At 37.7% G+C, this 13,723-nt stretch overlaps 1 protein-coding gene across 6 annotated transcripts in view; it reads left to right on the top strand.

Annotated features, from left to right (window-relative positions):
- The window catches only part of LOC113506311 (kinase D-interacting substrate of 220 kDa B), a 30,749-nt gene that overhangs the window by 11,186 nt on the left and 5,840 nt on the right, over positions 1–13,723 (top strand). For all 6 annotated transcript variants that reach the window (XM_026889171.1, XM_026889154.1, XM_026889184.1 and 3 more), the window contains exons 4-20: positions 27–136; positions 740–960; positions 2,924–3,081; positions 3,583–3,786; positions 4,722–4,865; positions 5,470–5,767; positions 6,767–6,974; positions 7,167–7,304; positions 8,867–9,037; positions 9,243–9,359; positions 9,719–9,914; positions 10,280–10,459; positions 11,951–12,145; positions 12,272–12,530; positions 12,777–12,942; positions 13,188–13,366; positions 13,596–13,714. In XM_026889171.1, the coding sequence (XP_026744972.1) occupies positions 27–136; positions 740–960; positions 2,924–3,081; positions 3,583–3,786; positions 4,722–4,865; positions 5,470–5,767; positions 6,767–6,974; positions 7,167–7,304; positions 8,867–9,037; positions 9,243–9,359; positions 9,719–9,914; positions 10,280–10,459; positions 11,951–12,145; positions 12,272–12,530; positions 12,777–12,942; positions 13,188–13,366; positions 13,596–13,714 (3,063 nt within the window). The remainder of the gene's footprint in view (positions 1–26; positions 137–739; positions 961–2,923; positions 3,082–3,582; positions 3,787–4,721; positions 4,866–5,469; positions 5,768–6,766; positions 6,975–7,166; positions 7,305–8,866; positions 9,038–9,242; positions 9,360–9,718; positions 9,915–10,279; positions 10,460–11,950; positions 12,146–12,271; positions 12,531–12,776; positions 12,943–13,187; positions 13,367–13,595; positions 13,715–13,723) is intronic.

Raw genomic sequence — 13,723 nt, 5'->3', positions numbered from 1 at the left:
ATTGACATGTCCCCATATTTCCACAGGGTGGGTGGACGCCGATGCTTTGGGCAGCATACAAGGGCCATGAAGAAGTTGTATCACTATTACTTGAAAAGGGAGCCGACGTACATGCACACGGGAATTATAACATCAAGTATGTTCATAGTATAGTATAGTAATAAGCAATTTAAACCTTAATTCAAGCACATAAAGTCTAGAATTTAATTTCGGATAAAGGTGATACCAAAAATCTTTGCTATTATAGCGTTAAGTACAAAATTTTGCAGACATACATTTGTGGTGAATACACTATACAGGTTAATACCGAACAAGATTGTTGTGTCCAACAATAATCGTACAAATATCAGTTTGCGGTTAATTCCATGTCTAATTCACACAAAGTTATTGCATATTTTTGTTTAACAATGGGAGGAACTGTAATATACACAACATAATATAATATGTTGATTAGTGTTAAGAGCTCCCAATAATGAAGTGAGGTTTGACGTCCTTATTTGGATTGTATTTCCAAATCATTGTGTGGAAATCTTGCTATAATAATATATATGATGCCTTCGCATAAAAGATTACCAATTTTGTTTTATGTGAAATATTTATCCTAACCTCATTAACTGAAGTTCGCAATCCATCTCAAACTGTTCACTTACATGGGTCATTCCCTGTAAATTGCGGTGTATAATTTCAGTATTATATATTATGTTATCCTAGCTTGTCTTCTAGCGTCTTTGTCTTCTAGCTCGTTAGTATGGGCGGCGGGCCGCAAGCACAGCGGTGTCGTCCAGCGCCTCCTGGCGGCGGGCGCGCGCGCCAATTCGTGCGACAAGTACGCGACGTCCGCGCTCACGTGGGCCGCGCGCGCCGGTGACGTCACGTCCTGCGCGGCCTTACTGAGGGCGGGAGCTGATCCTAACACCGCCGGCATGTACTGCTGGACTCCACTGTTGCAGGCTACACATGGTAAGCTATTTTTTTTGTGATGCTGATGTCACTGATGTCCCTTTAGTCTAGTGTAATGTCTCATTGAATGTAGCTGGGTGTCAGCTCCAATCGATCTATTATTTTCTTCTAATTCTGCAAAGGTCACAGGATAGAGGTGGTTACGGCAATTGTCATTTATCGATTTACATTTTACGTAATTGAAATTAATGAATTTTTGTTTTGCCTGACTTAAACTATTTCCAAAAATACCTTTTCTCTTGAACAGTCTGTATGTCAACAATCTCTACAGATGGTACGAAAATGGATTTCAGAGACTATGTACAACGAATTAAAGGCTTTATCTGTAGGTATTAAGCTGAAATGTGTTTTGAGAAATGCCAATCACTCAAGTAATTTAATACCCAATTTGGCAAACCTTGGGCGTATGTAAATACTGTTTTAAAATAGTATTTCTATATCGGATTACTCATTTGGTTTCATTATTTGTGGCGTTGTGTACTCAGTAGATAAATATAGAACATAATAATATATTTGTATTACTAAGGACATTTTTATCTAAAAATAACAACCCACGCCGGATCAAAAGCCTATCCTAATTGACGCCCACTTTAAATAAATATACATTTTGTCCTTGAATTAGGACAAAAATCCTAAATGTAGCAGCGCCTCAATTATGGAAATGTGTAACCAAGTTTTGTTGATTTTTTCCACTTTTTTATACGCTCACTTTCTTGTTAGTTTGTTTGTCGCTTCGGTTGGATTTTTGCAACTCGATTTTGAGACATTTCCCGCAAGCTGAAATTATCAGGCCAGCTTCAAACCCGATATTAATGCAATTTACAACTACGAAAACGGCTCGACCGATAGAATTTGAAACGCGCTCTTTAGATATTTTTATTCTATAGTTATTTTTGGAGTCGGTGCCAGCCAAAACAAAAACAATATATTAATGACACAAAAAGAAATTAGATAAATAATTGAAAAACAACCGATAATTGAAAAGAAGACAATAAAATAATTTATCTATTAATAACACAAAACAGCGTCTTCTGCCCTCACGCGTCTGCCCGCATTTGGCACCGACCTCAAAAATAACTGATTTTAAAATGTAAATAGTATGCATTAGTATCAATAATTTCGTTGATTTTCCTTTAGTGTTCTTTGGCTTGTAATTAAAATATTATTTTATACTTTTTAGTTCAATTGTATATATTGATAGTGTAGTCTTGAAGTCGGTTTTTATTTTTTTCCAAAATTAATTTTATTTTTCACTTTTTAGTGGAAAGTTAGTGATTTTTAGTATGGGTAGGCCTACTAAACGCGCTGCCCAAATGAGTTCTTTGACCCCGTGAAACTGCCCAGAATTCCCAGTGATATTTGTTCGAAAGCCTCCACCCAGTCTGTTACCATTTAAGAGTGATGTTAATTATGGAGGCCATTTTGAATAACCGAATATCTCATCAGAACAAACATCTAATTATGTCTATTTTAGTTTCAGTATTTCGTTTTTTGTAAAACTTTTATTCATTACTACCTGACCCAGCAAACGTTGTTTTGCCGAATATTTTTTTTTTCTAGTTGTATGTATTTATAATGCCACATTATAAAAAAAATAAAAACAAACAATTTCGTCCAAAAAATAAAATATATTTTTTTAGTGTGAGCAAGTTTCATACCCCAAAGTGATAAGGGCACTTTGGGGTATGAAAAATAGATGTTGTTCTATTCTCAGACCTACCCAATATGTATACAAAATTTCATAAAAATCGGTCGAACCGTTTCGGAGGAGTACGGTAACTAACATCGTGTCACGGGAATTTTATATATTAGATAATAATTTTAAATTTTCGATGTTAACGCACATCACGATCGCTGTTAGACATCAACAGAAGCGCAGATCTGCTAACAAGCACCTAGAATAAAAATCAGGAACAAATATTTATACTTACATTAATAATATTTTAAATATTGTCTTCCCCAGGTAATCACTTCGAGATAGTCCAAATGCTGTTGGAACACAAGCCCAACGTCAATGCGCTAGACAAGGACGGCTACACCGCGCTGGCCATCGCATGTAAAGAGGGATACTACGATATCGCTTTGGCTCTTATTAACTCCAGCGCTTATATTAACGTGCAGGTAAACAATACAAATAATTAAAATAATAAACTTGATTGTAAAAAAGAACAACTTTTGAAGTGTTTTCTCTTCAAAATAATGTGCTCTGTACTTCTTAGTCCTCGTAGTTTTTTTTTTCAAAATTTAAAAATTGATCTGTATGGTATTTTTTGAATTTTCACGCAAAAGCTACTCAATTGCTAAGTTTGGAATTGTCTCACTTCGGTTATACATCATTAAGATAGTAATGTTACTATTTGATTTAAATCTGATCATTGAGGTTACATTCCAATACCTTAGCTAATGGACTAATTCCTTAATAACGCCTTGTAGTGACTTGTTTTTACTATACCTCTTGATTAGTCACTAATGGTAATCCGAGCGTTTTTAATATAATGTGATATATGGCTTACATTTTGTCTTTTTTTATGTACACTTAATGAACAACCAACAGATTTCAACGAACTTATTTGTATCGATAAATAAACATATATTTATATATATATATTACTTAAATTCTAGGATCAATCTAAAGACACGCCGCTCATTCACGCAGTAAAGGGTGGTCACAAGAACATAGTGGAGGCCTTACTGAAGAAACACGTCGATGTGGACCTCCCGGGTAAGGAGAAGAAGACACCAGTGTACACGGCCGTGGAGAAGGGTCACGTGTCCATACTCAAGTTATTGCTGGCTTCCAATCCCGATTTGGAACATAGTACTATCGTAAGTGTATATGTTGATTTTGCTATGTTAGATATACTGTGTGTGTTGTTTACTGTTGTCAGTTTTCTTTTTATATTTTAAAATTTTAAGGCTTTGTCCATAATGAAATGTGAAAATTTTGTAATTCATAATTAGTTATTTGTTGAAGCACGCGTATTTATTGGAATCGTCTAAATAGTTTCGGGCCAACTGGATTAGTCATGAGCAAAATGTTTTTAGATAAATTATGAAATTCAAATGAGATTCAAAGGGTTTTTAACATCGTGAAGACGTGTTTCAAGATGAGGTATGTCAAGAAAGAAGATTTAGGAAAATCTAGATGGAAGTAGGTCTAGATTTCCCCTTTACTTTGGCTATGCTATTTTTCTACGCAAGTGGCCTTTGGCGTCACTGGAAAAACAACAAGAAAAAACCCGTCATAATGAAAACAAGTGAATGATAATTGTCATCGGATGACTAAAGATATCATATTCATATGTAGGAGCAATTTATTTTACATAATAATAATTGCGTTATTGATGTTACATATTACATAGTATTAAGTAAAGCGTAAGCGTATGTTACGTAATATACTAGTTGTTTTAATATGTCTACTACATTATCGATGAAATACTAGAACTGGAGGTTGATTATTATGAACCAAGATATCCTTGTAAATATTATGTGGGATATCCATTTTTTATTTTACATGATACTTGATCTTTTAGTTCATTTATTATGCTGAAATTACCCCTGTCTCATAACCAGAACTTGATCATAACGAATAAAATAATAAATACTTCATCTTAAATAGGTGCTAAAGTATTAAATTGCCTAACCATAAAAAAAAAACTACCAAAAGCTTTTCGATGTGTCTTAAGTTAAGGTGTTTTCACCAGTCCCTGTATAATCATATCTTCCCTACGTTTATTTCTCTGTAAATTTTGTGTACACAGACCGGAGACACACCACTGATGCGTGCGGTGAGATCTCGCCACGCGGAGATGGTTCAGCTCATGTTGGAGCGCAAGGCCCGCGTCAACGTGGCCGACAACCGTGGCGATACGGCGCTACACATCGCCATGAGGGCGCGCTCTAAGGTAAACCAACTGAATCAACTAGACTGTATACATAACGCAACAAGTTGTAATGGAGTTTTAAGAGTGCCAACAAGAAAACTACTATTCAAGAAATACTGAAAAAATGAGTTCTTTGTTGGATATAAGAAATTCAGAAACATTTGGATACAAATTCAGTGTATGTAGATTGTAGTCTTATAAAATACCTATTTTGAGCTTTAAAGCTGACACTAATCAATCTTAAGTTCAATACTCAATCTTTCACGTCAGTTGACAGTTATATTGGAGTTAATTAAGGTAATCTTGATTAACTTAACTAATTTCCTCAATCAATTAGTAGTCAGTGCAAAAATTTAAACCAGAAAAATACATCAATTTCGAAAATCATAATATCACAAAACTTGATTTTGAACAGGAAAATATACAGTTACGTAAAACGTATGTAATTAAATCATGTTCAAGTAAGTCGCCTATGATTATCATCATAAAAACCTACGTCTAGTTTACACATGGATGGGAAAATAAATCCTTTTTCCTTAAGATTCCTATTACTCAACAGTGAGTCATAAAAACAAATCAACTCGATTTTCATGATGCTATAATTCATTTTTTAATTCTTTCACAGCAAATCGTAGAGATACTTCTAAGAAATCCGAAGAACAGTCAATTGTTGTATAAGCCTAACAAGCTGAATGAAACCCCATACAATATAGACATGAGTTACAACAAGACGATCCTTGGACAGATATTCGGTGCTCGGAAACTGAATACTAATGAGGATAATGAGAATATGTTAGGATATGAGTTGTACAGTGCGGCGCTGGCTGACATGCTGTCGGAGCCTAGCCTGTCGGTGCCCATCACAGTGGGATTGTACGCGAGATGGGGTTCCGGGAAATCGTTTTTGCTCAATAAACTAAAAGGTAAGAAAACAACATTATCTCCCATGACCGCAACTGCTTTGAATTATTTGAAATCATGAATAAACTTAGTCATTTGGTCATTTTATCGCGAATCATTATAAAATTCGCAGAGAAAAAACAACTTGTCTCTTGTTGTAAACAAGATTTATTATCATCTTAAAAATGAGAAATTATGTTTTTGTAACTTTAGTCCATTTATACGTCATTTGGAAAACTTTTGTCTCGAATTGATCATAAGGAACCGGATTATCATCATCACAAAATTCACCTATAAAACTGTTTTTTTTTCAAAATCACGTGCTCGATTATTTCATCGTATACATCAATAAATGAGTCATCAATATTGGTAATCATTTATGACGCAGATATGTGACATTCTCAAGTTAGAAAACATGCGGTACTGAACCGGGGTGGAATTGGCACAGTCTCTCGCCGCGCAAATCTGTCGCGGACTATTAATTGAACTATTGAGAGTCAAGTCTACAAATCAATCATCAATGCGTCACACCCACTTGGTTGGGGATTGAATAATTTTGCGAGTCATTTGAGCAGGTCGGAATCGTAACAGTCGTTGCGCCTATGTTACTTGGCTCGTGTTCGCAGTCAACAATAAATATTTAAAATTAGATGATAAATTACTTTTCGAACTATACCTGCAAATTATAAATAGGCAACACATAATCGTATTCTTAAAATTCGTCTTTGCCGATTGTTATACAGTGAAGCTGCAGTAAAGGAATTATAAATTTACTCAATCCTCTATAATAGCAGCCAAAGTAGAATTTTTGTTTTGTACTTTTAAAACATACTACCTATTAATAGTTTAATAAACCATGTAATTGATAAAATACTTTAATCTAAACATCTGTGCCATTTTTAGTTGCGTCACACCCCTTTGATTTTAAATCACTCGATGGACAGGTCTCCCATACATAGAATTGAAATTTGCCTCAAATGGAACTAAAAAATAGTTTATAAGGATTGATTGTAATTCCTCAGAGGAGATGAAGAACTTCGCCCGTCAGTGGAGTGAGACCGGCTGGGCGTGGTCGTGGGCGGTGTCGTGGGGGGCGTGGCACGTGGCGCTGTCAGTCGCCGCTATCTCAGCCGTGATCGGCGCGCCGCCCTATGTGGCGCTAGGACTGTGCTTCGCCTTATTCGCACTCATCTACCTAGCGCTCTATATACTGTGGTATACTGGTAACAGGTATGATTCAGTAACTAATACTCGTAAACTGTCTTTTTTACACTGAATTGCAAAGATTCTTCAACCTAAATCTATGACTCTTTCTGTTTAGTTTGTTCTTATTTTATATTCAAAGTTCCTTGGATATCTGAAATCAGTGTCTTAGTTATAATGTAACATTCTATAAATAATAGGTTCAAATTGTCTCCACAGATATGAGTGGTGGTGGGCGGGCGGCGTGGTATCCGCATTGGGGCGGCGGTTTAGCTCGCTGCTGCTGGCGCTTCAGGTAGTGTTCTGCCACCCGCCCGGGCCCAACGACCCGCGAGCACTGCCCGCCACGCCCATACGGTACGACAATGACTTTAATAAAAATTAAGATATAGAAGCTCAAAGTAGAATATACGTAGGTCACTAGGAAAGTTTTGAGATTTGGCACCTGAACTTCATTTTTTTTCAAAATAATTTCCGTTGGCTTCTATACATTTCTCCATACGCCGAAACCAACAATCAAACATTTTCTGCCATACTTCTTTAGAAACTTCTTCACACGCTAAGTGCCACGCTTGAATTAATTCGTCATCGTTGGAATACTTCCGTCCTTTCAGTTTATCCTTTATCATCGGGAACAGTCCAAAATCACAGGGTGCAAGGTCGGGGCTGTAGGGAGGGTGTTCAAGTAAAATTAACCCAGTGTTGCTTAAAAAATCTAGAGTTAATTGAGCGCGATGTGCAGGTGCGTTATCGTGGTGCAGTCGCCAAGTGTCGAGACGCGAGTTGGGTCGTAGGTTTTTAAGAGATTCAATCACTTGAGGTAAACAAATTTCTGTGTACCATTTTGCGGTAACAGTTTTCTGTTCATCAAGACGTATAGTTTTTATTATGCCCCTTTTACCGAAGAAGACTACGATCATTTTCTTTTTCACGGATCGAGACTGTTTGACGGTGGTTGGCTGTTCCTCATCTTCAAAAATCCATACCTTGTTTTTAGACTTAGATTTGACATCGTAATAGTAAAGCCAAGATTCATCACCTGTCACTATAGAATTCACGTAAGGTGATTTTCCACCATCGAACATATTGAGCATTTTTTGACACCAGTTTTTACGGCACTCCATTTGATCAACTGTTAACAGATGAGGTACCCACAACGTACAAACTTTTTTAACTTTAAGATGATCGTGTAAAATTTTGTGAATTGACGGTGCACTAATCTTCAAGGTCTCTTCTATTTGTTTATAAGTTATATGTCTATCTACTTCAATTAGTTTCTTAACAGCAGCTATGTTTTCTAAAGACACAGTTTCAGTAGGCCGCCTGGGACGAAAATCGTCAGACAAGCTAAAATCTCCTCTTTGGAACTGTTTGTACCACCGATACACTGAGCTACGGGACGGTGCTTTTTCTTGAAATACAAATTTTAATTCACTAACACAATCATCACCACTCAAACCTCGCTTGAAATTATAAAACATTATTGCTTGAAAGTCGCGTCGCGTTAACTCTGCCATCTCGACTTAATTAAAAATTATTAAAAAATTATTACGGGTAGATAGAATTATTTTTTTATTTACTACCTGCTACTAATAAGGCAAGCTATTAGCGGTAACAGTTTGATACTTATGCTCTGGATAGTTTAGCGATATCTCAAAACTTTCCTAGTGACCTACGTATCTAAGCGATAATATGATAATCATTTGTCGTAATAATCTGCTCCTATATGGCTCTCAATAGATTGTACCTACAATCGGACTGTACGGTTGTTTTCCAGTTCTATTACAGTCGAGTCAACTGCATACTTTACATTGCAGTTGGATTGCAGTTGAACTGCAGTCCGATTGTCTAGAGCCTTATTGTTTCAAACAAATAATTATTATGGCCATGAATTCTTTACACTTATGATTCTGTTCCAGATTCCACTTCACAGAGGGCATGAAGAGCGGCGGTGGGCAGGAGGGCGACGCTATGGTGGTGCAGATGATAGCCAGCCTGGGCGAAGCTCTGGAGTGTCAGTACGGACGCATCTGTACGCGGCTGGCGAGGGCCTTCCGACCTAAACCCGTGTCTGCTACGTCTGGATGGAAGTTAGTAACTTATCGAATTCAATCTTCACTCACAGGATGCACGTGCACTATAATCACTCCAACGATCGGTTATCTATTTTCTGAAACGGCCGAGTTATGTTTAGCTAAATTGTACCCTCATCTTGTAGCCTTACCAGTCTATAGTAGCGCCCTCTACAAAACAGTAAGAATCTATTTTATCCTTTGTTTTTCATGTTGTGTACAGATGGCGTCGCGTTTGCTGTATACCACACATAGTGACGTTTGAACTGGTCTTCACGTGCTTCCTCATCGGCCTGTGTGTACTTATCATGTACTTAACCGACAGGGATTCTGACTCGCAGTAAGTATTTTAGCTTATATAACTGTTAATAATTTTGAGGTCATTACGTATTATTTATTTGATACCTAGGTTATTAGGAGGGAGATCATTTTATCGGCTTAAAAGCGTTGAGTAAAAAAATCGGGTTATATTTATTGCAACGATGAATTAAAGTGGATAGTAGGTTTTAACAATAAATAAGAATATGAACAGTAGTTATCAAGGAGAATATTGTTAAACTGAGCTTTGCCTCTACTCTGATAGTAACAGGCTGAATAGAAAATGAGCGAACGTAGTATCGTAGGTTCGTAGTGGTAGTGTTAAGAAGGCAGGGTCCACATGATGTAGGCGGGTGACTGAGCGCTCGGCCCGTCGTTCAGGCGGCGTGATATCCAACAGGGGCTGGTGATCTTCGCGGGCGCGGTGAGCGGCGCGGCGCTGCTGGCCAACCTGTACACGTGCGGGCGCGTGCTGGCCGCGCTGCTGCAGCCGCCGCGCGCGCGCCTGGCCCGCGCCACGCGCCGCCGCGCGCCCACGCTCGCGCTGCGCCCCGAGGTGCAGGCGCTCACGCACATGGTCAGTATCACTGCATCTACACATAGCTGTTCATGAAGATACCTTGAGGGCTTACCTCAACAAAATATTTATTTAACAATTATATGTACATAAAGACTGGTTGTCTTCTTGTGGACGCCTTTTTTGGCATTTATCAATCTAAGTTGTGTAATTATTTGTATGTAGCTTTAACCTTTCCTATTAAAATAAATAGTAGTAAGAACATCCGAAGAAAGGATTTGAAACAAAAATAAACCCTATGATACACGATTTATATTGAAAAAAAAACGTTACTAAATTGATTTTTTTAGTTTAACTTTATATAAAATTTTATCAAGCGTTTATTTTTGGCAAAAAAAATAACCGTTTTACCATTCCCCATCCAGGTGTCATGTCTAGACGCGTTCACCGGACAACAAACCCGCCTTGTAGTAGTCGTCGATGCCTTGGACAGCTGTGAACAGGAAAAAGTGCTGGCGCTACTCAACGCTGTACACGCACTCTGCTCAGACCCAAAGAGCCCATTCATATTGCTACTGGCGATTGACCCGCATATCATAAGCAAGGTAATTATCAAAAATGATTGTGAATTCGAAAGTAATATGCTACAAACATGTTTGTCTACGATTTCGTTTCGTTTACTATCCGTTCTTTCCAATGTAGTTATAGTAAGCTGTTATTCCGATTCTCGTATTTACTGATATGTACGCAGATTATGCTGATGTTAGGGAAAATATAAATACTGACCTAAAATTTAAAGTGCAAGTCTTCTAAAACGACAATAAACCCAAATGTGTGTTTCGTTGTCTTCGAAATCGTTGCGATTAGTCATAAGTCGTGCAAACTTAAAATATTTCTATAATTGACTTTATACTACAGTTTACATAGTCTATCAAAACCGAAGGCCTTATCAAAAGTATCAAAGCATGTTACCGAACAGTATATTATTAATTTAAGGTAATAGATTAGTGGGTTAAACTAAATTATAAAGATCACTTGTTTCGATATTTCATTGTCGCCTCCTGGATGTGAGGCCCTCTTCTGCCCTACCCTAATACTATCTCTTACACTGATGCATAAGCTTCAACGAACTTGTAAACGAAAAATTTTATAAAAACACTATAAATTAGTAGCTTCATATTTTTAGGATCAAACACACAGTCTCGCGTAATATAAATTTCAATAGTACAATTGTAATAGAGAACATAACAATAGTTTCGCGCCATACTTTTATTTATAAGATCGTCTAAAAGTCACTTAAAATTAACAAAACGCATTAAACAGATATAAAAGAGACAGTTTCTTATTAGTATTATACATTCCATACAGGTTGCTTGGATGGAGGTCAGTTAAGAATCTGTCTGTTTGGTGTTCACCTTATTTCCTATAGCTTTGTGAAACTCGATGTTGTGTCGATACCCTTATATCATGTACTGCATGATTGTTTTACCCTCAAACTATATACTTCTTATAAATCTGTATATTTCGTATACCCTTCAAATGTAAATATAAATCATATGTGTTGCATGTTAGGAAGTTTCGTGTATACATTTTGTTGTTTTTATTTTTCTGTGTATAGATGGAACTCTACTGTATCAATTTACTTAGAATTTCATGTTTTTTTTAAGTAAGTTAATAATATAGGTAGTTTTGTATACTAAAATTACTTTATAAAATTTTTCATCTCATAGCTACCTATCTAAATTTATTTATAAAAATACGTTTTGCATCTCACTAAAATATACATATATCAATTAAATACTCAGAAAATCAATAGGATATGTGACATATAATAAGCTGTACTAGCAATTACACAACAAACAAAGAAGCTGTTATAAAAGAAAATAAAAGCAAACCTAAATAAATAACTTACCACATATATATATCTAACAAACGAAAACTTCAAGAATGTTAACTCCATTCGTAGTCAAGACAAGACAAAATTAAATAATAAGTACGATACCTAGAAGTATTTTGGTAACAAACTCATATTATTAAAACTAATCATTGACGCACTAGAAGCAAGACCTAATTACCTACCATTTACAATCGAGTAGGCAGTGGAGGTGAACAGTCGCCGCGCCTTTAGCGAGAGCAACATCGGCGGGTGGGACTACCTGCGGAACATGGTGCAACTGCCGTTCTACCTTCAGAACTCTGCGCTCAGGAGGGTCAAGGCAGCCCAGCAGACTGCCTCCAGAAGGATGCAGGCCATCGCCGCTGATGACTTCTCTACGTCCCTGCAAAGATCTGTGAGTTACACTGGGTTTATAGTCATAATTCAAGAAAACTTAACATTGAAATATTGTCACTGATATTTTGATCACATATACTTACTTGGTTTGGCCTTAATCATTTTAAAACGAATTATTTCCCAGGTATCAGCCCGTCGTCTATCCTCGACATCAGAGTTAATGTCAAGCCAAGAGCGCATCAAGGGCCAAGCGGCCCGCGAGCGTCGCCTGCGCCCGTCCGAGTCGGTCGCGTCGTCCGTAGCGTCGGGCCTGCACCGCGCGGCGGGGGGCGCGGGGGGCGCGGGCGCGGCCGACCTCAACCGCGTGCTGCTGACTGACGACTACTTCAGCGATGTCAACCCGAGGAGCATGCGGCGGCTGATGAACGTACTCTATGTTACTGGTAAGTCGGATATAATAGATACCCTCGAGCCTTGCTTGCGTTCGACAAGAGTCGGTCGCATCGTCCGTGGCCACAGCTTTTTCTCGCATTGAGCATTGAAACCAACATGTTAAAAAATACTAACGATTTCAAAATATTTTAAGAACGAAAGTCATTGGTGCCTTACACAATTAGTTTTTGTGAACTGAACTACTTTAGGAGCATGAAATAGTCATCTGTATAAATAACACCACGTATTTTTCATAGGTCGACTTCTAAAAGCATTCCAAATCGAGTTCAACTGGTATCAGCTGGCGTCGTGGGTGAACCTAACTGAGCAGTGGCCGTTCCGCACCTCTTGGATTATCTACCACCACGAGACGTATGAGGAACATATCGATGACTCCACTTCACTGAAGAATATATATGAGAAGTTAGTATAATATAATAAGTGTACCTGAAAAATTCGTATAGCTAACATACTTAAATTTTGTACTTTCTGTGTGTTTTCATACAATTTTAATCAGTTGCAAATATTTAAGTCAGTATTCAGCTATACTAACAACAATGCTGCTGACCATGCGTAGCCCCAGTCTCTCTCTCTTTTTAAAACTTTATTGAGCCAATAGAAAAGTAAAACAATAAAAACAAAATGATGATAACCTTTATACTTTTCAGAGTAAAACCCCTCATGAGCGGTCTCCGTGAAGCAAGCACCCTAATGGAGTTAGATCGCGACGAGCGCAAGTTGGAAGTGTTTCTGAGTTTCCATCGTGCAACCCTCACCGCGGCCGACCTCAAGATATTTCTGCCTTTTACCATCAATCTGGACCCGTATATCAAGAAACTTATCAAAGGTATGTTCTGAAAATGACAAAACTACTGAAAAAAAATGTATAGTGTACGTGCAAGTGCCAGTTGCCTTCTGAGGTATTTGAGTGGCAAGACTGGTAGACAATCTGTGACGTTGAGTGCGGTTTCTTAATGTGCTTTTGTCTCACTGTTCGAATGCATTAGAATGCGTAGCACTACAGTAAATATTCCTACATTTTGTGTATATTTACTAATGAACTATGATGTTTGCAGAGGAACAACTTCAGAGCGGTGTGGAAGAGGACGCGGGCGCTGGAGGCGCTGCTGCGGGAGTGATGTGGGGATCACAGCATCAGCGTCAGCCGCACTCTAAACTGTTTCCGAGGAAACATGTAAGTATT

This window comes from Trichoplusia ni, chromosome 2, assembly GCF_003590095.1.
Source record: "Trichoplusia ni isolate ovarian cell line Hi5 chromosome 2, tn1, whole genome shotgun sequence".
Classification (NCBI taxonomy): domain Eukaryota; kingdom Metazoa; phylum Arthropoda; class Insecta; order Lepidoptera; family Noctuidae; genus Trichoplusia; species Trichoplusia ni.
Note: the sequence above shows the minus strand (reverse complement) of the source record. Positions and strands in the feature narration are given on the sequence as shown.